We start from the raw sequence: 24,744 nt of genomic DNA on the forward strand, positions 1-24,744 counted from the left end.
AGTCTCCGTTCGAGCTCTACCCGGCTGAGGAACAGCTTCTTCCACCAGGCGGTCAGGATGCTGAACTCTCTCCCTCCCTCTCTCCTCTCGCTCCCCCTCTCTCCCCCCCTGCCATCTCTCCCCTGACCTCTCTACCCTCCCCCTCACCCACCTTTCCCCACTGCCTCAAATGGAACATACCAGGACATCTACTCCCCCTCACACCCCTCCCCTCATCCAGCACCAGTCACTTTTTCTATTTATTTATTTTAATTTTTTATTCTCTGCTGCTACGAACAAATACCCCCCTCACACACCCTTCCCTCATCCAGCACCAGTCACTTTTTATTCTCTGCTGCTACTTGTTAATCCTTTATCTAGGCCCTTATGTTCTTAACTTTATTCTATTTTATTCTATTATATGTTATATGTTCATGTCTATATTACACTGTGGGACTGCGAGAAACGGCATTTCGAATTTTCTGTATGCATAACACGTGTGGAAACTTTGACAATAAAGTGAACTTTGAACTTTGAACTTTGAACTTTGAACTTACTTTTATCTCAGCCTGGCTGCACCAGAAACAATAACAAAACCTCCCTGGAACAACATGAATATATTAACATCATCAGGAGGGCAATAACTAACGGTGTTGGATTTAAACAGGCGCTGCTCTCATATTCATGGAGTTATCTCTGAAACAGTTTCATGCTGAGAGCAGCGGTGCCATTGGTAGGCATGTGAATCAAAATGAGTGAGAAAGAACTATCAGGACCGAAAATATTACAATAATAAATGAGCTACAATTGATGGTTACTAGAGCATCATTACAGGAGTCCTCCATCGTCAGGATAAACTAGGATAATGTCACGATTTAAAGAAGCATCGGCCCTACTGACGTATCCTTGAGAATTACTGAGTCCCTTCTTGTTTGCAACAGATACTGGGCTTTAAACCTCCTCAGAGGAAGGCAAGCAAACCAGGCTTTCCCGAAGGGGATGGATGAAGTAGCACCCTCTGTTAGTCCTCCTGGTACACTTATAAAGACAAATAAATGGATTTACTATGAATCCTCCATTCATTAATTGCCTTTATCTGCTTTTTATAACACAAGGTCATGCAGTATGCTCCAACTCAACATGCGAGTGTTGTAAAACAGAAATACAGATATGACATCACAGGGTTAAGTCAAGTAAGACCATTGAAATTTGGGAACCCATTTTGTATTCACAGAGCCCACTAATATGTTTCTTGTAAGTTATTTTGTCCTGTTTTCTAACTTGGCTGAATGTATTAATGCTTTACTGTCGGCCCACTAATGCATTATGTCCACAAGGAACACAAACAGGCACACGCATGCACACACGCACACACACACACACACACACACACACGGAGGAAAAGGAAAATCGTACAAATCCACCCAAGCATGAACCGCTGCACACAAAGGCATATGTGGATATAGTTGCACAGATTGCTCACCACAAGCACCAACTCACACACGAGACATTTTACACAAGAGCGTCAGTCAGTCAGTCGCCGTCTCTTGGTCGAGGACGACAGACGTTGAGTGGGTGGTTTACAAACAATCGCTGCAATGTAATCACCGCATGATCGACCCGAGAGACTCCAGAGGAACATGCTGCATTGACAGCTACATTTATTTGTGCTGTTTGACTACCTGACTGAGAAAATCACTCTGGTGGATAAACTGGTTCCTTTGACTTTCACTGTTCCTGAGGATCAGCTGGCTGAGTTGCACATGAACCTGTTTTACATCCTCTCCTAATCCCTGCGCTCACCGTTTCCTGTCTCTAAGGGATTTCTTCTTCTTCTTCTTACGACCAAATGTTAACTAAAGGAAGCTGAGCTTAACACTTAGCATGTTAGCAGCATTTCAATTCATCTCCAGAGATTTTAATTTAGCTTGTTTAGACGGGCGAGGACACTTTTAACGAAACATCATTACAGCTGGACTGCTTGAAAAGAGTGATGTTGATTCTCTTCCAAATGAATTGAAGTGTGTTTTGTTAGAAGTGAGAGTGTAAACCAAGCCAACTGCAGGAATCCAAAAAATTAAAATGTATGGGTACATGGCCAGACTGATAATTCAGTTTTTTTTAGTTTCTTTTTTACATTTGCTGTTAGCGAAGGCACTGAAAGGTTGAGAACAGTGAAGAGCACATGCTAGAGCTGCAACGACGAGTCCATTAAAGGATATGTCAATCAACAGAAAACATTCAAACAAATCAGCAAAAAATATAATAAAGGCCAAGAATTAACTGGTTTCAAGGTATAAACATGTTAAATTGGCTGGTCTTCCTCTTGAAGATCTTTTGGTTTCGGACTGTTGTTCAGACAATGTTAATTAGTTGCAGCAATAGCTCATTGCACAAGCCATTCATGCTCATCAAAACGTGTCACTGTAACTGTATCTAAGCCGGGGCAGTAGTAGTCAGGTCCCAAAAGCTGTTCAATGTTGAAATGGTTCACTTTGCAAATGGCCAGCGTGGGTCTGAGCAAACCAAATGAAAATGCAACCAGTTTCCAGTAAAGAGGCATCTTGGGTCTCCTCATCTGACAAAAGTACCTACAATCCACTGCGCCTCCTATTTAGCTACTGCTACTAAAGTGCCACTGACTCCCGCAGTAATCTGAATCACAGTTTGTGTTTACTTTTGAAATAAACATGAACGGTGATGCAAATGTTGCAGGGGTGGTAGGACTCCTTCAGGAGCTCCACTGGCACTCAGTAGCAGACAAACAGCCTCCACACTCGCTGGTTCAAATCCATCAAAATAGAAAAGAAGTCTCTCTTGTCTGGTCGATTGGAGTCTCACCTTGACAAACTGGCCACAGGGGCTCTGCTTCCCCAGTATGATTGAGTGGCTCACACAGACGCTCACGCAGAGACACAGCTGGTGGTGTGTGTCCATTGAGAGCGGTTGCAAAGGCCACAACAACTTAGCTACTCTATCACACTAAAACGGTGCAAAGGCAACAGCACAGCCTGTCTAGTTGTCTTTCTATTAGTCCGTCGATTTATTACCGTGCCGGTTTTACTGAAATGTCTGTATTTTAATGAGAGACGGTTCTTTTCTGTTACATCCCTGATAGCCACTGGAATACAAGGCAAGGCAAGTTTATTTGTAGAGCACATTTCAACAACAAGGTAATTCAAAGTGCTTCACATAAAACCATTAAAAGCATCAAAACACAAGGCAAAAGAAAAGGAGATTTCAAAAACAATTAAAAAACAGTGTAAGAAATAAAATGCAGTCGTAAAATGCAGAAATGCAGGAAATTGATTAATATATGAATTGAACGTGGTTCAATTAAAGGCAGCAGCAAACAGAAAAGTCTTCAATCTTGATTTAAATGAGCTGAGGGTCTCAGCAGACCTGCAGCTTTCTGGGACTTTGTTCCAGATATGTGGAGCAGAAAAACTGAACGCTGCTTCTCCATGTTTAGTTCTGACTCTGGGAACAGAAAGTAGACCGGTCCCAGACGACCTGAGGGGTCGGGATGGTTCATAAGGTAGCAGCAGATCAGAGATGTATTTTGGCCCTAAACCATTCAGTGCTTTGTAAACCAACAGTAGGATTTTAAAGTCCATTCTTTGTTGGACAGGAAGCCAGTGCAAAGACCTCAGAACTGGAGTGATGTGGTCCACCCTCCTGGTCTTAGTGAGGACTCGAGCTGCAGCGTTCTGAATCAGCTGCAGCTTTCTGACGGACATTTTACAGAGACCTGTAAACACACCGTTACAGTAGTCCAGTCTGCTGAAGATAAATGCATGGACAAGTTTTTCCAAATCCTGTTGAGACATAAGTCCTCTAATCCTTGATATATTCTTCAGGTGATAGTAGGCTGATTTTGTAATTGTCTTGATATGGCTGTTCAGGTAGAGGTCTGAATCCATAACTACACCTAGATTTCTGGCTTGGTTTGTGGCGTTTTAACATCAGTGATTGAAGCTGAGCGGTGATTTTCAATTGTTCGTCCTTGGTACCAAAAACAATTACTTCTGTTTTATCTTTGTTTAATTGAAGAAAATTCTGGCACATCCAGTTGTTGACAACCAGTAGGTTGCTGGTGACACGTGGCTGGATGCCTCTTCTCTTACTGTTGGCAGGTTAGGAAGCTGAGTCATCAATCAGCTGATTGAACCCAGTAATGCATTGCAATCGTTTGAATTGATCCTAAACTGACGGCTTCCACTTGTGATGGTTCATTTTGCTTTTATTGAACAAATCTGATCACATGCTGCAGACGACCGTGACAGTACCGGTAATTGTTCTGATTCAGTTGTACTTCATTATTTCAGTGGAAAGGACAAACTATTTTGAGATTGTTTTGTTTTGTTTCTGTCAGTGGAAATGGAATAAAATGAAGAGAAGTGAGGCAGAAAACAGAGATCAAAACAATTTACTTTAATCCTGGTTAGTATTAATGACGCACTTTTACAGAGTATAAGACTGATGATTAGAACCTGCAATGAACTATTAAATAAATGTATTAAATAAATACGAAATGCATTTCCTTCGACAGCGCACAAACCCAGAATGTATGTCAATACATTACAGGTTGACAAAATGTGCCTGATCAGACCTTAAACAAAGAATGTTGCATTAAATCTTCCTCACTCCTTGCACAACAACATCCAATGTAATCCCAGTACGATGAAATAAGCGAGGAACATAGAGCCCATCAAATGTTATTTAAGGAATATATACATTTGTTATAGATTCAAATTACTTTATTTCACAATTTCTTATGATTGTTTTCATGTGCATCAAACTGAAGTGTTCTCAACATGGGTTGATAACTAGATTAACACCAATATTTAGTTCTACAGTACAGTCTTTTTTCTGTAGCTGTAAACTTACACGATTCACAGTTAAGTTGGGCTGCATACTCTCCTCATTTACACCCTTTTTCAGTCTGATTTTTTTTTCGTTAGACTAAATTATTTGGCTTTTCTGATTCATAGTAATAACTCCATTTTTTGCTTCGCAGAGTCTTCTGTCCTCACAGAGTCCTCAGAGGGACTCAAACCTCTGTTGACTGCGATTCCTTTCCTCCCTTGCTGCTCCTGCTTATCGTCCTCTGGGCTTATTCAGCAATTACCGTTTAATGTTGAGCAATTTAATGAGTTAGCCTTCACCAAAGGGAGTGGAGTGACATGATACATCTTTACCTTCTCTTCACATTTCATCATTTGAGTGAGTGAGGGTAATGACTCTAAATCTTCTGTCAACTTGCCATGATTTGCAGAAACTTTCAGGGTAAAAGCTGCCTGTCTGTATGCTTGTGTGTGTGAGTGTGTGTGTGCAATTCTTACCCTAGTCCTGCCAGATCAGACACCAGGTTGCCGAGGGCAGCAGCTGTCGAAAAAGCGAGAAAAGAAAGAGACACGTTCACAAAATGAGTTCGGAAATTGATGTTTGTGTCTACGGCTCTAAAGAGGCACGACCCCGAGTCATCTGGTAAATTCATTCCCTTCATTATCAATATAAATAACGCGTGATGTTAGCAAAAAGGATTTGCTGAATAAGAATAGCGTAGTAACATTACATGTGCATCAGAAATACTAATAGAGTAGGCATAATATTTAGCGCCATAATTACCCATAAAGCCTCTTATCTAAATATAAAAACAGGGAGAGAATATGGGTCAGTCACCGCACTGGTTATTTTTTACCATGTTGGGTTTTTGCACAGGATATGATGGACTGCCACAGTGCATTCCAAGCTCATTAAGGAGGCGGATGCATCGCTGAAGCCCACGTCGCTGAGCATAATAACTTCTCATGAATAATCAGAGCAGTGTCGGAGGAGAGGAGGATGAGGGAATGCTGAAATGACTAATGAGAAAATATGTGTCAATATCCATGAGTGGGGAGATGTTGCATTCAAGAATCTGCCATTCCTGCCATTCCTGCTAAGGAACAACCTCCACCCAACTCTGGCAGGAGGTCTTGGCTGCTTCAATCCAATGCAGTGACTCTCTTCCTACACACAACCTGCAGTTGTACGTCTGAATAAAATGAATAAAATGAATAAAATGAATAAAATGAGTAAAATGAATAAAATGTACAAGTTAATGATAAAAAAAAAAAAAACCTGAGCTGTGTTTTAGAAAGGTCATCTTTTTTTGTGCCAGATTGTATTTGTATTTGTGTTGAGTTATTTTCATGTTTGACAAATGTTGCATCACTGTAACGGTGTTTTTGCCAAACTGTATAACGAACTGTCTGGCTGCAGCACACACTGTATATTCTCTCTATAATAGGATGGCTGATGCTTTAATAGACTTTGTCGGCTGTCTGCCATTGGCTCGCTGTTCTCTCTGCTGCTCACTGTCTGCATTCGATCAAGTCCATCTCCACAGGGTGCTGAGAGCCACTTACTTACAACATTCGAAGCCTTGTACTCCGCCCATCACTCTCACTCATTCGAAAAAAAGAAAGAGGGACTCGCAAGGGAGAGTAAACTGGGTTTGGGGATAAGTGAGAGAATACAACATACTTTATATTCCCTTCCCTGTTCTTCTGTTTCTTTGATCACATGCATACGTTTTGATGGATGGCAGTTGCAGCTATGGAGATGCTTAAGGTAAGGCAGGTGAGTGTGCAAATCGGTCTTAACAAACCAGTAAACCAGAGATCAGAGGGCCAGATGTGAAGAAAACCAACCTGGAGGCATTTATACAGTCTGTTATGTTAATGCAGGATGTTATTAAAAGCTGTATTAAAATCATAATGATGCAATATAAACATGTTAACCTAAAAATGTTCCAACTAGTTGCAATTTGTAGTGTTTTTTTTACATTATTATCTCTGTTTCAAGTACTATAAACCAATTTAAACCACCATCGAGTGGTGCAGAGTCCACCTTCATGGAGCCAGCTGAGCCACATTTGCCTCCTATAGAACATGTGTGATTGGTGGACTTGACTGCAGGCTTGCCACTAGCATTGCATCACTCTGCAATGGGCTCGATAACTGCAGCATCTTGATTTGCACACACACTCCCACATGTCCCAAATGTAGCAGGAACAAGAAACACCACTACTGCTGTGATAGAAACTAGGCTGTGCTTGAGGAAGTACAGACTCTCTTTCTGTTTTTAGTATTTATGTATAGCTGTGCTCAAGCTGGTGGTTTCCTGCAAATCATTTATTTACTGGGGATGTTTGCAGCTAGAGCTCGCTGTCAGATCTCTTAATGCCACTCAGAGATAACAGGCTCTAGCTGACAATCTAGCTGAAAAATGAACTTTACATTTTCTGGCTGAGTTTGCAACCTGATTACGCCTTTGTCGATAAATCCCACCAGGGCTGGAATTGCTCTCTTGGCTTAATCATAATCCCAATCATCCATTCATTGTAGAAGTTTCAAAAGAAAATGAACAAATACACATTTTTTGAAGTTAATTTCTAATCTACAAGAGCAGGATCAAGTCAAAAACATGTTTGATACAATAAGCACCTCAAGTAAAGATTCAAATACCTCCTCACTACGGTGGATGCATCGCTCCTGGCTTTAGTCTGCACTGGTCAACTTTTCTACATCTCTCCAGAATAAAACAGGCTTTAGGCTTCTCCTCCTCTGCTCTGCGGCAGCATCAGCTTTGACAGATCAGTTTACTGAGACAACTTGATCTTTTAAAGCTTGAGCCAAAAGAAACCAAAGCTCACTGTTGCCGCAGAAGAGGAAGGCAGAGTAGATGTGGGAATGCCAGCTGACCTTAAACTCAATCCTGTTTTTTGTACTCATAATGGTTGTTTCTTTCATCACCATTAAGTGTGTAAAATGGTGAGAGTCCTTCTGCTTCAGCAGTGTCTCCTCTTCTCAAAGCTCCGGTCTGCATTCACACGCAGTGATATGTGACATAACCTCAGAGCCTCTCCCAGACGCGCTGAATAGAAACAAGTGATACCATTAAAATGTGCCTCTTTGAGCTTCATGGATGTTACACCCATTCAACCTGCTCGTGAACAGGATTATCACACACCTCTCTTTGATTCCTTTCTCGAATCTTATCTCACTTCCCTTTTTTTCTGGATTAGTGTCACAGCAGTGTTCAAATTGTGACTTCATCATTGAAGCTTCATTGTCAGACTGGCTATTCTGTCAGCACGGAAATTGAAAATGCCTCCTTGTATCGTTGTTTTAAAGAGTTGGAGTCCGCTGTGATTTGGAACACCGTCTAACGAGGAAGCAGACAGGGAGCGTGACTTGCAGTCTGGATGGCAAAATGTATATGTGAACCCAAACCACGTCTACAGTAATAGATTGTTTGTGTAAAATATTGATTTGATTCAAGATTTCTTGACCTAAATTTGGCTGTAATGTGAGCAATTCAATTATGAATTTAACTGGACTGATGTTGTCTGCAAATATACTAGAAAGCAAACCAGAGGGATTATTAAAAGGCGTGTTTAGAGAACCGATCAAAGTTGGCTTTGCAGCAAGCAACATGGACGTTTCTCTTGTTGTCAGGGCAGGTTTCACTTTGTATAATGAAAACCATTCATGACTGTAAATGACATCAAAACGAGGTATAAATCAAGGATGTTTTCAAAAGCTCAGATAAGAACAGAATAGTGAACATACACTGCTTCATTGCCCCTCCAGAAGAAAAAACATCTCTCTGCCTCAGACTCGTGCCTTTGAAAGCCTTCTGGACTGTCTGAGCAGAGAACTTTACCGATTCAAAGATATAAACATTTGTTATTAGATACTAAGTTACATTCGGATCATGAGATTCTCTTACCAGCCATAGTTGAAATGCCGAGGATCACGCCGATGGATAACTCAATATGTGTGCCCTGCGAGAAACACACACACACACACACACACACACATTATGGTTCATTTGTAAGACAGGAAAGCTCTCAATTTATTTCCCTCATTCTATAATATAAACCATCAGTGCAAGTTAATGTATGACATGAAATGCATTTGTTCACATGTTCTTTCTCAGTTATATTCAGAGAGGAATACAGATATTACTTATCTAATTGAGGCTAACTTCGTTATCATAAGAGGATCATTTATGGTCCATGATGCCAGTATGCTTTCTTTTATATATACATATCTAGTATTGACAACTTCCCTGGTTTAATGTCGAATAACATTGGCTATAGGTCTCTCTTCTCTTAGTTTATCACCCAGTATGTCAGACATTGACACTCACTTCCATAAAAATAAACATTTTATCAAATGCACATTTCACAGGCAAATCAAGCCCAAAAATGTGATTAATTATTGATTTTTCATAATTTTGCAGTCTACTTTATGAAGAGAAAAGGCAAAAAACTCAATATAGTGTTTATAATATGCACATATTCTTACTTTACTTTTTATGAAAAGCTATGCCATTTCATTGTACTCAATTTATTGTTTCAGTTTATTTGATTATATTTGTTCACTGTCACTTTGTCGTTCCATCTCTTTGGAGAGGCCTCTAAGAATTCACTGTATCTGTGTTAAAAAAAACCTGCAGTGAAGGCACTCTTTTATTGTGATAAAAACATACTGCTCTTCATTCCCCGAGCGGATTGTTCCACTGGGTTTAGATTTAATTATTTGATCAACTTCACAAAGACTTAATAACGAGTGGGTATAGCTTGTGGCAGGCCAATTATAAAACAATGTATCAGATGTTACATGACAAACGAGAAAAGTAAGGACTCTGAGAAACAGAGACGAGGAACAGACTGCCAAACAAACAGGAGAGAAAACAGGAAATATACAGAGATATAAATACAGCAGCAGCAAACAAAAAAAACACTTATTTTTCTTCCTCTCGCCGATGTTTCCATCCAAAGAAAGCTTCCTACAGTATTCTTTGAAATCAAACTCCCAACACTGAGTAAATCTTTACACCCACTGAGCTGCAGCGGAACACATGACGCTGACAGACTTACAGCGACAATCATGATGCAGTTGTCCAGGAATCCAAATCCAACGAATGGGATTGCATTGTGCAGCAGAACTGTAAAATAACACAGAAAACAGAAAGTACACAGATTGTGTTCATGTCTTCATCAACGCACAACATAATTGAGCCTTGGGGACAGAATTAACACAAAGAAGATACAATAACATTATATCAGTGGACACAAAATGCCAGGGAGGTTGAGTCTATTCTAGTGGAGTGTCTAGTCTGAGTCTAGTTCAAGTCAGTGATCTGCAGAAAGGTGTTGGCTTACAGCATAATCACTGCTGAATACCAGTCACTTCTTTTCTCAAGGTCTCGTTCTGCTGCAGCTCTCCTTCATTGCCCATGAAGCATTTCCAATCTTGCTACGTAAGCTCACAAATCCCCTATCATATATTCATATCTTAAACACAGACTCTATCATAATGTAACACCAGGGGCAACTTAGATTGCATTCTGAAGAGCACTGCATCTCTCGGTGGCGAGACCTGATGCTTCTCTGCAGAGAAGACAAAGTAGAACCTGAGAGTGAAGAGAAATTAGACCTTTTGCCTCTTGGCTCTCTCTAGTATCCTTTAGTATGAAGAATCATTGACTGTACAATTCTGTGACAACAGGTCACGTGACTGCGTTTTAAACAGCAGTTCCAGTTACTGCACTATTTCTTGTACTTGGGAATAAATTATGTAAAGGTTTAGGGAAGATTTTTCAGTGTTAGTGCAGAACTTGTTACCACGTAAGATTACCTATAACAGATCTTGTTCGTTTTATGGGATTTTTCTTTTAGATTTTTAGATTTATCCAAATTATTTTAGTCAACTGAAGATCTTGACCCTGATGATTTTTCCCTCCGGCCACACTTTGCTCATGTGGTCTAGATATGCTGCCTTGCCGGAGGACCGCTCCCTGTGCTCTCCTGTTTAACAATTCCATCACATCACATCCAACCTGCTGCACCTAATCTTCACAGCTCTAGAGATTAAAGTCGAGAAACTGCAGAGGCACTGCTCCAACTTCAGAATCATTTTATACCAATATACGTTTTCAAAAGGGATGTGAATTAAAAACAACAGTCATCATCTTTTTGTGATGCGGTGTGACAAATGAGACCAGAGTTGAGACAATTTCATCGGCAAACTTCAGCTCCAAATAGCATTCGCACAACAGATTACAGTTAAACAGTTTATTTCATGATTTTTAGGTCAGAGTGTTATGACTAAAGGTCGAATGGATCTGTCTTCATAGTTATGAAAAGACACTTTTTCCAAAGAAGTCATCGACACTCGAAGCAGGAGAAAAGCAAAGCAACAATACACACAACACTAATTTGCTGTCTCGAGGAAAATCACCCGACAGCCGGCTTAGTTGATGTTTCTTTTTAAAGTTTCACTCGGCTGTGTTGTCTTTGTTGTCGAGCCAGAGAAACCCCGAGCTTGAGAGGGGAGATTTCTCACATGATCTCTGTTTTTTGCTTGTCGTGAAATATCTCTTTTCGTCACACAAAAGGTTGATATGAACTACATTGGGTGAACCAGCTTTTCCAACCTCTCAGCAGGAGGGGAATCTGAGGTCATGTGAGTAACTGAGCAGCGCAGTGTGAAGTATGCCTGCATAAGCTTTTAGCTGAGTGTGTGGAGGTGGATTACATATGTGCGAGTGTCATGATAAATCATCTGCAACACATTCTATAAATGATTACACCAAATACAAAGCGCTTCATATTACAAGTGAAATTAATTTTCGGTATCATGGCCGGAAGTAAATATCTAAATTGGTGATCTTTCTTTTTTCCCATCTCTCTGCTATAACTTGTGTAGTTTTCCCTTTTCTGCATTTTTACATTTTGTGTTTCTTTTTTTGAATCCGTTAATTTATGAGTGTTTATTGACCCAAGCAAGACTTTGAGTGGATCAAATGGGGATCTCATAAGCCATAAACATGGCTCAATAAATATACTATATAAAGGTCCATTAGCTGTCCAGACATATTACTGTGCTGCACGTGGAGTCTGTTGTCTAACAGTATGTGTGTGTTTGTGTTGTCCTCTGCTCACCGTGGCCCAGCAGAACGGAGGAGCTAAATATTGTGTGCTTTGTGTCATAAAGTGACAGGGCCATCATTTTGCAGCTTGTCATCTTCTCTCATCGTCATTTGTCTCACTTAAGCCGTGTTCTGTTACTGATATTCTCAGGTACCAATTAGTTTGGGACATCAGGCGCGATAGCTAATCCCATATCTGTTCAACATATAACCCTAATAGCCGGAGTATTTCCTTTTCTTTGGGGAGACCGTGGAAACAAAGTACGAACCACAATAACCTGCTCATTAATAAAGACCGATCTTCATTCATCTTCCCGGTTAATTGACGGTTAAATGAGGGATGTCAATCCAGGCGGTAATGCTACAAGATGAATCATCATTTCTCACATCGGTGTACTCCTTCAATCAGCCCTCTACACGAACAAAAATGATAAAATAAACATTAAGAGTCATTCGAAAACATCCACCAGGATGAGGAAAAAAAACAAAACTGCTTACCATATCTTAACTCTGCTCTAGTAGGTGGTGCGACTTCCAGCTGCCCTGAAAAAGAAGAGAAGAAGAAGAAAAAATGTATTATAAAGCATCTGCATCTCCTGTGGCCTGTTTTTCTATGGGGGGGGGGGGGGGGGGGGGTCAGGATAAATGTCAGACAGTACTTAAATGGCAAGGCCTATCAGTCAGGACCTTTCAGACACAAGGGGAAAGAGTAGCAAGAGGGGAGAGAGAGACATTTTACATTTTAGCAATGTGTCAGAGGAGATGAAAGGGAGCGAGGGAGAGGAGCGAAGAGCGTCTCCCTCGCTGCCAGACGCAAATGAGGGCAAAAGTGGCATCAGCAAGTGATAATTCTGCTGCCAATCAGGCCTCACAGGAGGCTTGCTGGCACACTGATTATAATTAGTGTGTGTGTGGTGACTGAACAGACACAAAGAGGTCAAAGGTGTGGGCGCTTTGCTTTCTGTCTCAGGCTGAACTCATCCGACACAAGCTGGATGAAAGTAAAATGACGACTGAGATCCGACCATATTTGTTCTGCATTTTGACACGAAAGTTAAAGGAAAAGCGCGAAGTTAAAGAGCTGTAACATCCATCTGTTGTCGAGAGGTCGTAGAATAGAATAAGTGTCACACCGGATGTGCCACATTAACACAACAGTCACTGAGCTGTGACGTAACACAAAGACCTGCTGTAAAACATGAGATAATTACTTTGGTTCCAAGGCTGAAGACAGGGAAGCTTAATTTCCTTTGCAGGTTCTGTGAAATTGGATTTGTATTACTGAGGTCAGTGGAAATGTTAGTCCACATAATGAAGTCTGTTCCATCACTTGCAGGTTATTGCACCACTGCAAGGCAAACCAGGCTGGAGCAGATTTCACCAAACAAAATCTGTCTCCAACATGCACACTTGCAATCCCCAAGACACTAATCCCACTGAGCTCCTGCAAGTGCAAATGCCAAATATGCTTTCCAAGTACTGACTCTATGGACCAACTATTTACAATGCCATGTTTTGTGGGGCTTTCTTTCCATCATAAATACACTATAATGTAACTGATGAATTGTTGAATGGTTGGTCCCTGAGCACCAGCGTCTCTTCAGAAAAACCTTTTATTATACTGCAGCAGGAGTCTGACGGTCTGCCCCACTCAGTCCTGGTTCTGGTTCTCCCATGCCTCTCTTCCCTCCAGCAGGTCCAGCAATATCGCCCGGATCTCATCTCCAGTTAAACGCTCCACACAGTGACTTTAACTACATGTTTACGTTGCTATCACAGGTACATTTACGTTGAAAACCAGCAAAACTATCCACCTTATAATATTAAAACTTAGGCTGGAAAAAATAAATAAATGCAAAGACCATAAAAACACCAATATCTGCCTCCATCCTATGAATGAATGAATGCAATTTATTTATAGAGCGCTTTTCACAGACATGACATCACAAAGTGCTTAACAGCAGAAATTTAAAAACATAAAAAACCACAATGTGACCCTAGGGTCAATAAATTACATACACAGAATAAAATAGAATAAAATAGAATAAAATAGAATAAAATAGAATAAAATAGAATAAAATAGAATAAAATAGAATAAAATAGAATAAAATAAAAATTAAAACATATTTTAAGAGCAGGTCTAGGACATGGGTTTTTACTCAAACGCCAGCCTAAAAAGGTGGGTTTTTAGCTGGCTTTTAAAAGTATCCACAGTATCTGCGAGGCGTAGAGTTGCAGGCAGAGCATTCCAGAGCCTCGGTGCCACTGCCTCAAAGGCTCGGTCACCACGGCTCTTAAATCGTGTGCGTGGGACTGACAGAAGACCTAGAGCGTTTGACCTGAGAGTGCGGGCGGGTGAATAGGGGCGAAGTGGATCAGCTACATAAGCCGGAGCCTGACCGTGAAGTGCTCTGTAAGTGATGGTGAGAATTTTAAAGTGTATCCTAGATGCTACAGGAAGCCAGTGGAGAGATCAGAGTACGGGGGTGATGTGAGACCGTCGATTTGTCCTGGTGAGTAATCTGGCGGCAGCATTTTGGATGACCTGCAGACGGTTAAGAGCAGATACACTGAGTGATGTGAAAAGTGAGTTGCAGTAGTCAATGCGTGAAGAGATAAATGTGTGTATGATCATCTCTAATTCAGGTGTTGATACTACAGATCTCAGTTTACTGATATTTCTTAGATGGAAGAAACATGACCTGGACAGCTGCTTAACATGAGGGTCAAACGACATGGATCGATCAAAGAAAATCCCAAGATTGCACAGGTTGCAATGGGCAGCAGAGGAGAGTGGACTAACAATCTGCCTGATCATGGGTACAAACTCCTCTGGAGCAATAACTAGGACCTCCGTCTTAGTGTCGTTGAGTTGCAGGCAGTTTTCTGCCGTCCAGTCTCTGATGGCATTGACACAGTCCAGGAGCCTCGTTAATGTGAAGGCCTCGCTGGGTTTGAATGACAGATGGAGTTGGATATCATCTGCATATAAATGTTAGGACACATTATAACTTTTTATAATCAGTCCCAAAGGCAAAAGGTAAAGGGAAAATAACAGAGGCCCCAGAACTGAGCCCTGCGGTACGCCACAAGACAGTGGAGAGGTAACGGACACAAAATCACCCACAGAGACATTGAAACTTCTGTCATTGAGGTAAGATGTAAACCAGTCTAACGCTATGCAAGTTATGCCCACCCAATCACGTAGCCTCTTAATCAGGATGGTATGGTCAACAGTGTCAAATGCAGAACTGAGGTCCAGAAGAACTAACACAGAGCAGTCACCTGCATCAGCACACATGAGAATGTCATTTGAAACCCTCAGGAGAGCGGTTTCAGTAGAGTGTTGTCTGCGAATCCCAGACATCTGCTGTCCCCACCCATTTCTAATCTCCTTCTCACGTCCTCCTTTCCTTTCAGCACTCAGTGTCGCATTACAAGTTTCACGCAACGGTCTTCAGTTCAACCCTGGTCTCATATTGCTGACGGACAACTGCTCGGCCCTTCCATCAGCAAGAGACGCACACAAACGTAAGCTCACCGTCAGTGCTTACACATACACAGCTTCTGCAGCAACGCGTGCATCTTATTTCACAGGTTTTTGAATAATCCTCTCAGGCACCAAACCATAAACTATCAAAACTACAAGACAGGAACAAGCTGCCATAGAGGGAGTTACTCACAGAAGATGGATGGCTTCGGCAATTAATTACCAGAATACATTTATTTCCATATTACTCATCCACGGGTTGTTCTAGGATTTAATTAAAGGCTTTCAATGATCCTCCTGTGCTCATCTGTGAGCCGACGCCGTCAGTGTACTGCTGCATTAACCACACAACATGCTCTCACTGAAACCTGACACTAAATTGTTCTCAGCTGTTTTATGATCCAACCGCCAGGCCAGTGATCATTCTGATACATATTTCTAATCTGTCCCATCTTGACATGATCGAAAATAATGCGATACATCATTGTGGCCCAAATCAGAAGCCTGTTCCTGCTACATGTTCAATCACTTAAAAAGAATGAGGCCAAACGAAAACGCAACCGAGTCACCGACTCATCACTGGTCACATGAAAATTCCCTTTAACGAGATACAGAATCTCTTGAAGACGTTTCTCTCCCAGCCTACTGGGCTTCTTCCAGCTGCATATTAGAACTCCTCTGGCATCAAGTATTGATTGCATGGTCCCTTTAATACCCCCGAGGCTGCTTTCTCCAAAGAATTAGATTCCAACTGAAACGAGTCAAACCACGAGCATGATTGAATACCAAAGCAGCCATGTTTCATTCTTCTCAAACCTCCTCTTGTCTTGTATCCTGCTACCGCAGCATCACCTGCGTTGCCAGAATTGTGCTTCTTTTGAAGTGTTGCTGCGGGTTGAATTATATGTCCGCTGGTTTTGTATGCATATTACATGAATACATAATATCTCTGAATAAAAATTCTATATTTTAAATGAAATGACATACATTTCCTATTCAGACAGCCAGATGGCATAAAAGGCTCACACTAAGGTGTTCACATCCATCTCCAAACATTTACATCTTTGTGTGGTGGTTGGTTGGCTTTTACCGCAAGAACTTGAGCTTCACTTTAGCTTCACTTTGCTGTTTTTCTTATTGCTTCCTCAGCTGCTTGCTGCTCAGAAATGTCTGTTTGAGGTATCAAACACTAGCACCCAAGTCCTCTTTAGCTGTGATTGTTGCAAGGCGAGGTAAAAGTCACACCTTCCCGTCTTTGTTTTGCCGTGACAAATGGCTCATTCCACACTTTGTCTCCTGGTGCCGACACACCACGAAATTGAAGTGGGAACAGAGTTTCGGAAATTGGAGAAAAGTCTGTAAAGGAACTGAGAGGCCAAGTTCTCTCTCAGCAAAACTGTTATATGATATATAGAGGCAATAAGATGTTCTGCAAATTCAGGTGTTGGTGGTACAGTGGTAGAAACTAGAACATTTTCAGGGGCATCACTGTGCAGCAGTACAATGCAGTTTGTGTGTGTTTTGTCTGGGAAATGTAAAATCACTGATTGATTTTTGAGTTGCACTCACACGGAGGAGTGATTCTCATGATCAAGAGTGTGGTTTGATACAGCACCAACTGTTGTGTGAAGGGGCATGGTGTGTGAATATGAGCATGCGTTTCAGTATGAATCTATGTCATCTGATTATCTGCAGTTTGTGTGTGACCGAGCATGCATGCGCGTGTGTGTGTGTGTGTGTGTGTGTGTGTGTGTGTGTGTGTGTGTAAGGGTTCAGCAGAACAGGAGCAATAGAAGGGTATATCAATTCATCAACCGCACTGCACCTTGCTATTCTCCTATGATTTATGCGACACGAAGGAGCAAATTTCACAGCACACAGGACAAGATGTCAGGGACAGTCATTAGTATTGAAATGAGAAAATGAGATTTTTTTTTTGGTGGCAGCACTTTTGGGAAAGTTTGAGGTTGAAATTAAATTGTGCTAGAACGGGTGATCCGATTTTCGAAATAACCAGCAGAAAATATGTAAAAAATGGCAATTTAATAAGCAATCAATGACAAATGTCTGTATCAAACTGGATTAGATTTTGCTCGCAATGTAGTTTAGACAGAATGACTTGAGTCCACCTCAAGGTTGTGATTTGCATATAAATGCTCATTTTGAGGAAAGCCTATTTATTTCAGTTTGTCTGCTGAGCTTTACTAACCCCTCACATACTACTGTTACTGGAGGACACGTCACAATTTAAAATACTTTGTCTGCTGAGGGGAAAATATTAAGTATGCTCCAAGTAAATGCAAAATCAACCAGTCAGTATATACTGTACCTGTGAGAGGAAAATGCAAAGCATTGGGGCATAACACCACACAAAACTGGAGCCTGAAGTACTTTTTTCCCCCGAGAGTTCAGTGAACTCTATATATGGCAGGTAGACAAATATATATATATACACACACTATTCCCCCAGTGCCAATTAAGGAAGCTGTGGAGGCCTGAAACAAAGCACATACAACCGACAACAAATCCTTGAAAATGTCCCCCTGACAAATGACAAACCAGGAGTAACCGAGGCAAATAGCCTCCCTTCCTCTGCATCTTAAAGTGGGCACCCAGCCAGTAGCAGCAGAGGACAAAGCAAAGACGAGAAAAAGAGAAACATTTTTAATTGAGCAATGGGCTGCTTATACCACACCAAAGGCAGTTTACACCGACTGCCCCTGAAACGCATACACACAGGTGTTTCCACTTATTCGTGCTAATGAGAACCGCTGCGTAGGTGCTTACAGACATCTTCCCGACTCCTTTCTTTTGCTTCTGCTCGGTGTGGGACAACTTTACATTTCTATGTTCCAGCATGCTACTGTTCATATCAGCAAGTGCAGGAAAAACTATATTGACTCACAAACCATTGAGAAAGCTGCTTATTGAGGGACAGTTTCAAGACGAAGCTGCGTCTTTCAGCTTGAGCAGAACATTTGCAATTGTTATGCAGAATAAAGCAGCAATACTTTCAGCCACGTCCATCTCCGTTGTTTACCATACTGCTAGTACGCTACATGTTGTATTGTGCTTGCCACACTGAAACAATACAATGTACAATATTCTACAAATAAAGTAGAGCGTTACACTTTGGCAAACAGCTGTTAGGAGAGTGAATATTGGACTCAGTAACTGCTGGATGTGTAAACACGCTGCTAACAAGACAAAACGTCCACTATTATAAATCCCTTCTTTCCAACTTCAATATCGTTGAGACAGGCCAGTCAAGGAAGCAGCCGGTGAAGTCAATTCAGCAGCAAGGTAAGCCGCTTCATATCTTCTTGAGTTAAACCTACAAAGCAGTAAATGCAGGGCTTGAAATGAATACAAACCTTGATATCTACTGTAAAGTGTAGTCTTAGTGCTAAGATAATCTTCTGACACGCTAACACGTAATGCTTTTAGCTAGCTACAGGCATTTTGTTAGCGCTTCAGCCCTCGTATGCATATAGAGTGCAAAAGCACACCTGTCTACAATCAGCTCATCACTACACCTGCCTGTCATCTGCTCATCAGCTTGCAGTATATCTACCCAGCTCATCAACATCAGCAACAACAGGTATCACTTAATGTTTTGGGGTTTAGCACCCACTGCAGTTTAGGGACGTTTCCAATGAAGAACTGCTTCGTCTGAAATCTCCTTGGCACACTGAGACTGATTCGTTATTCAGCGTGTCATTACAGTCTATGTGATTAATACTGTGTTTTCTGGACACAAATTACCAGACAAATGTCACAGCAACAATGTCCACAATAGAAATGACTATCGGGCATTTTACCAACTCGAGTAATTCAACGTGAATCACTGCTGCTTTTTAGAAAGTCAAGTAAAAGCACGATGGCGGCGACATGACAGTGCAATTTGGAAGTGTTGAACAATGCGGATGCCGCCACTCTTATTTATAACAGACTGAAGAGAGTCACCTGTGTTTGTGCATGGGTCACAGCAGGTGAAGTGTCACCATGGACTCCCATTATGCAGCAGGGTATATGAATTAGACATACAACTCACATAAGACTGCGTGAGCTGAGGAAGAATGGAGGAATAAAAAGGTGCTCTCCTTTGTCCCCATAAAGGACATGGCTCCCCCTTTCAACTAAACAGGAGGAATATAATATCACCAGGCACCGCGAAAGCAATGCTGTAAGCACAGAAACTATGAGGCCTCCCTTCAAAATAGACACACCTGAAGAAAGAGGATGAACGCTTTCATTATACCTGCTGAATCTGCTTTCCCCCGACAGTACTTCTCCATGCTCTGAGCCATGCAGGGCAAGTGCTTCCATTGTCTCCTCACATTTTCTTTTCCACCAGCAGGACTGAAGGAAAGCTTTAGTGTAGTGGATGTCACTGAGTCACTCAGTAGCTGATGATCACAGAGGCCCAGATGGAACAGAAGGATCTCTGGTTGTTCATTCATTCATTCATCAAACCTTTGCTTTGTTTCTCTTTAAGGATGGAGGACTCCTGTATTTTTGTAAATTGAACATGGTACTTTAATATGCAATAACAGCCTACTCTATGTTCCTAGTGTGAGAGGTCTGTGAGAAATAGGTTTTCCTATTTCCACAAAAACATCGGTGTAGATGATCCTTTACTCCTGGTAGATTATATCTCCTCTTCACGGTTTATGAACTACACTGCGTCACGTATCATATTGATTTTGCCTTAAAATGTGTTCTAATGTAAAAGAAAAATTGCTTTTGTGACCAGGTTTATAGGTTACTTGATAAAGTCTGTCCTTTAGGAACTATTATCATTCAAACTAATAATTCAACGAATATTCAAAGATATATATCGCAGTTCTATTTCCCAGAATTATCATGCTTGATTTCAAACATGCCTACTCTGGGTTGAAAATAACGAGGTTAGTATGTTCACGAAAGAAATATATTTTAGTGAAAACTATTTATTTGGGGGTTGACTGAAGGAATCTGGAGATAAGATCCTGATCATCAGTTACAGTGAGGTCCTTCTGTTCAACATCTCTATCAATATTTTACATTCACAATGAGAACCACGAGAGCATTATCGAACATATCCTCACTCAATAATTCATATGTTCTTTATTTGATATGAATATCCCAGTCCCTGCATCAGTTGGTTAGTTATTTAAAATATTTATATTTCTGCTCCATGTAAAGGCCCGTGGAACAATCACTGAGCTGGTCTCTGACAGTGTCATTCCTGAGACTTCATGACGATGAGTCATCAGGATGCAGTTTATCCTCTGAATATCTCTGCCTTCACCTCACCTGTCTTCTAACTGACTCTCTTTCTTTTGTTGCCTTCTCTCCTCTTCTTTCTCTTAGAACGGGGCATTTCTACCTGTACAAGAGCTCTTCAAACCTCTTGAATGGACCTTAAATCTCCTCCAGTGATGTATAAACGAACAACTGTTTGCTAAAACAAACTGGAAACAAATGGAATAAACTGACGAAACGTTCTGGCAGGCTTCTTGTATTTCTTGTACTTCCACTAACCCGAGGACTACCCAGTACATATGTAAGGGAGCTTTAAGCTCAGGCAGACAGCCACTTTCCCCACCATTCAGCAAACCTGCATATAAACATGAGGAGAATAAGGGCTTTGCTCCAGCTGTCCCTGCAGCATCTGGGTAGAATCATAATGGCTGTTGATGAGCCTGCCTAACAAAATCAATCTCTCAGCTGGCAAGTCAGTGAGAGAGCGAGTCGACCGGTCCAGCAATCACTGAGTCAGCTGGTCTGCAGCCCGGCACATACAGGAGGTAAGACAACCCCAGAGGGTTTTCATAGCGTGAAGGTGAGGATGTCAGGCTGCGCCAGCCAGGCAGGCCCCATAGGTGAGAACAGAGGGAAGGAGCTGTCCTCTATAGTCACCTCAGTACACTGGCAAACACTATTCTCTCACCTGTGGTTGAGAATATATGGTGGTTATGAATCCTACAAAATATGAAGTTGTGTGTCGATCTGTTCGGGGTCGATACAAAAACCTCACTTACTGTATAGTCCTCTGTTTTGCATTTCACCGAAGCTCAAAATCTAGCAAAAATGTCATAACATCTCTCCATTTTCATGCCACGCTGTCTGCTTTTTAAAGAAGCATGATATTCTCCGATATTGCACGACAATGTCATGCTCGTGTGGAATTTATCGCCGTTTTCCGCGGCGTTGATATTGCACAGGGATGTTGTCAGGATGCAATCATCCACATCCGACAGGAAAATAATATTGTACTATTAGGTCGCGCCAGGCGTGGACAATCTTATTGAAACGACTCGTAATGATGGCCGGCAACAATAGTCTCTGTCATTTCCCCAGAGTCCAGATACATCGTGGGAATGAGGAAAGGGGAACTTTCTGTACTTCTTTTCTTCGAAACAAGATAATTTCCTCTGTGCAATGAGGGGGAAACTATCTGCCGGTAGTTGGACTCGAACAGGGTCAAATGTTATTCGCAATAATGATCACTGAGGGTGTGAACACGAAACAACATATAATGGTCTGTGAATAAAACAGAAGTGCTCATCTGTTTGGCAATATAACCCTCCAAGCTTAACAATCATTGCTATTGTCTTCACGGCCATCTCTGTAATCACCTCTTTTAACATTATAGAGTCCAGCTAGTTAGTTTAGCCAAGTAACAGGAAGAAGAGTATTCATAAAATAAGAACAATCCAATTGTTGGTGCAGTGCAATTGAGAGACTCTCGGGATTATTGTGATTTATAATCTTCTGATGCGTGAGGTATTTGAGGCATTTGTCCATCATGAGACACGACAGTAAACAAGGCTCCGCTGTAAACTTCTCTTACTCCAGAAGTTCCACAGGAATAACGCAACAGTGCTTTTTTTCTTTTATCCGCAATTCTAGAGCTCTCATATCAAAATCAATGTTTTCACTGACAAAGTCAAAAGGAGCATTGATTGCATTTCCAGGATATATAATTCTAATTTAGTTGTATTCCACATTCAAATCCAATGTCCAACAATTTGGCAGGCATGCAAATTAAAGTCATCGGAGAGATTTAGGAGAATCTATTTTTAGGTTGAGATGACATGAGCTCAGAGCAGCACAGACCAGAGAGAACCTCATGACCCGCAGAGCATCTTCCTCATCACTCATGTCTTTCTCTTCTATCTCCGTATCTATCGACCCACTTCCTTCTTTCTCTCTGCGTCTGTGGGACATCCACCGTGCTCCTCCACTAGTCTCATAATTCCATTCTTATGTTTCCTGAAACCCCCCAAAAATAATCTGATACCGTTTTTTAAACATCCGAGTGTCCGCATAATTCATCTGAATGCCACAACCCTGGGCTACGGAGTGACATTGTAGTCTACTCCCCACTGACATACTGTGTGAGTGATGCTTGGTGTGGAAAGAAAGAGTTAGAGTTATGGCGACACGCTGTATTGATCCGTGCCAATAGATTATCTTTTCTCTCAGGGAGGTCAGAGGTCAGAGGTCAGGGTTCGACTGCATAGCAGCACACAGGGATTATCTGTCCGTCTCCGTGGAACTACGGTGTGATGTTTTAGAAAAAACTCGGCTTTACCCAGACTCTTCCAACTTTTTTATAGACTTCCATTCCCCACCAGGAGATTCAAATCACAGCTGTGATGTTATAAACACTGTACTGGTAACTACACTACATGTTACTTCATCTCATTACAGCCTGTCCCCTGAGCTTATGTCAACAGTGATTACACTGACATTTAACCGTTACAATCAATAGTGTCCAGAGGTTAACAATAGATTTAACTCGGGCGTGCAGTTGATGACTATGACGCAAACAACATTATCAGTTTTAAATGGTGTCAATAAGGCATTTTCTGATGTCTTTTATATATATTAGTCATGTATCAGGATGGATCACGCGGTACTGTAGCACATCACATACCTTGAGCGATGGCTATGGACTCGAACTTGTGCAGCTCTCGCAGCAGACAGGTACGCTCAGACGGATGGAGAGAGTAAATAAACTCCTTGGCTCCCCGGGACGAGTCGAGGGGCTCCACGGGCTCATTCAGCGGGTGTGTGCCCAGGTTACACCGCTGCACCAGCATGAACCGCGAAGGAGAGGCTAAAGCGGGTAGATGGTGGTTGCCGAGTCCGGCTGTGGCCAACTGGGTCCCGGCTCTCAGAGAGAGGGCGGGCCGCAGGACTCTCCGCAGGCAGGGCAGCATCGCTGGGATGGGGGGGTGGAGGGGGGTGGAATGTAGAGCAATGCGCCGGGAACCTGATGGAGAAAGAGAGTGGAGGACAGTACAGCAGGCCTAGTTACCACCACATGCGACAAGCCGCTTTGTGAAATATTTTTGCCATCATTTCAAATATTCGCTGCAACGACGGCTCGATAACAGCCGACACATCCCCAGTGTGGAGGCAGCTCGGGGTTATCAAAGGGCAACACAGTAACTATTACACATGATTTAAGAATAGAAGGACTCGAGAGCATCTCACAAGCCGTTTGGAAAAGAAAACAAAGTAGCACAAGATGCGACAGCTGTCCGAAAATACAACTGAAACTTGCCTTATCCGGACGCACCTCGGTCGACGGTCCGCTGTCCCGTCCGACAACCTCCACAAGAAAAAAACCTGAAAAACACAGAAGCCGCTCTGGCACGCGCGTTTCCTATTTCCCAGCTGGGGGAAATGTCTCGACAGGTCGCACGAAACCTCAAACAGCAAACTGGCCGATTGCAATTCGTACGGAATCACATATTTGCGAGCGTAAATCCCCGGCTGGTGTAACCTCTGGTTGGCAGGATGGCGTGAGGCGGATGGGAGGGCACGTCAGCGGCCAGCGCGCACCAAGATACCTTCCAATAGCAGCGCCGCTTTCCTCCGTGCGTAACTCTGACGGCACCGGCAGACGTACGTCGAGGCCGTGAATAAGGACGATGTATAACAGTCAGCTGTATTCGTGTTATACTACAACACATCTGCCATAACGCACACATAAATACTGGTCCTGATAGTTTAAGGTGGTGAGATAAATGGTGTCTGTTATGCTATCAGCAGACACTGACATACTATCGTGTTCACACAGGACTGAATGTGACAAGCGGACGGTTCTTTCAGTGAGAGGACTGCTTGTCTGTTGGGTGTGTGCAGATCTCTCCCTCTGCTATTATGCACGTGGGACATTTGAGCTATTCACCCAGACTATACAGTCCACACCCGAGGAAAATATGACGCCATGTGGAAGATATGTGTCAGGAAAGAAACCTGCACACGAGGCAAAAGAGGAAAAA

General features: G+C 42.0%; 1 protein-coding gene across 1 annotated transcript in view; it reads right to left on the reverse strand.

Annotated features, from left to right (window-relative positions):
• LOC306781991 (transmembrane protein 65-like) overlaps positions 1 to 24,230 on the reverse strand; it is a 29,603-nt gene extending 5,373 nt beyond the window's left edge. Inside the window, exons 1-6 of the mRNA XM_079275129.1 lie at positions 24,021 to 24,230; positions 23,388 to 23,726; positions 12,469 to 12,513; positions 9,917 to 9,984; positions 8,761 to 8,815; positions 5,325 to 5,367 (exon numbers count right to left, since the gene is read on the reverse strand). Coding sequence (XP_079131255.1) covers positions 5,325 to 5,367; positions 8,761 to 8,815; positions 9,917 to 9,984; positions 12,469 to 12,513; positions 23,388 to 23,673 — 497 coding nt within the window. The 5' untranslated portion in view covers positions 23,674 to 23,726; positions 24,021 to 24,230. The remainder of the gene's footprint in view (positions 1 to 5,324; positions 5,368 to 8,760; positions 8,816 to 9,916; positions 9,985 to 12,468; positions 12,514 to 23,387; positions 23,727 to 24,020) is intronic.
• Positions 24,231 to 24,744: the final 514 nt, after the last annotated feature.

This window comes from Melanostigma gelatinosum (assembly GCF_949748355.1).
Source record: "Melanostigma gelatinosum genome assembly, chromosome: 9".
NCBI lineage: Eukaryota > Metazoa > Chordata > Actinopteri > Perciformes > Zoarcidae > Melanostigma > Melanostigma gelatinosum.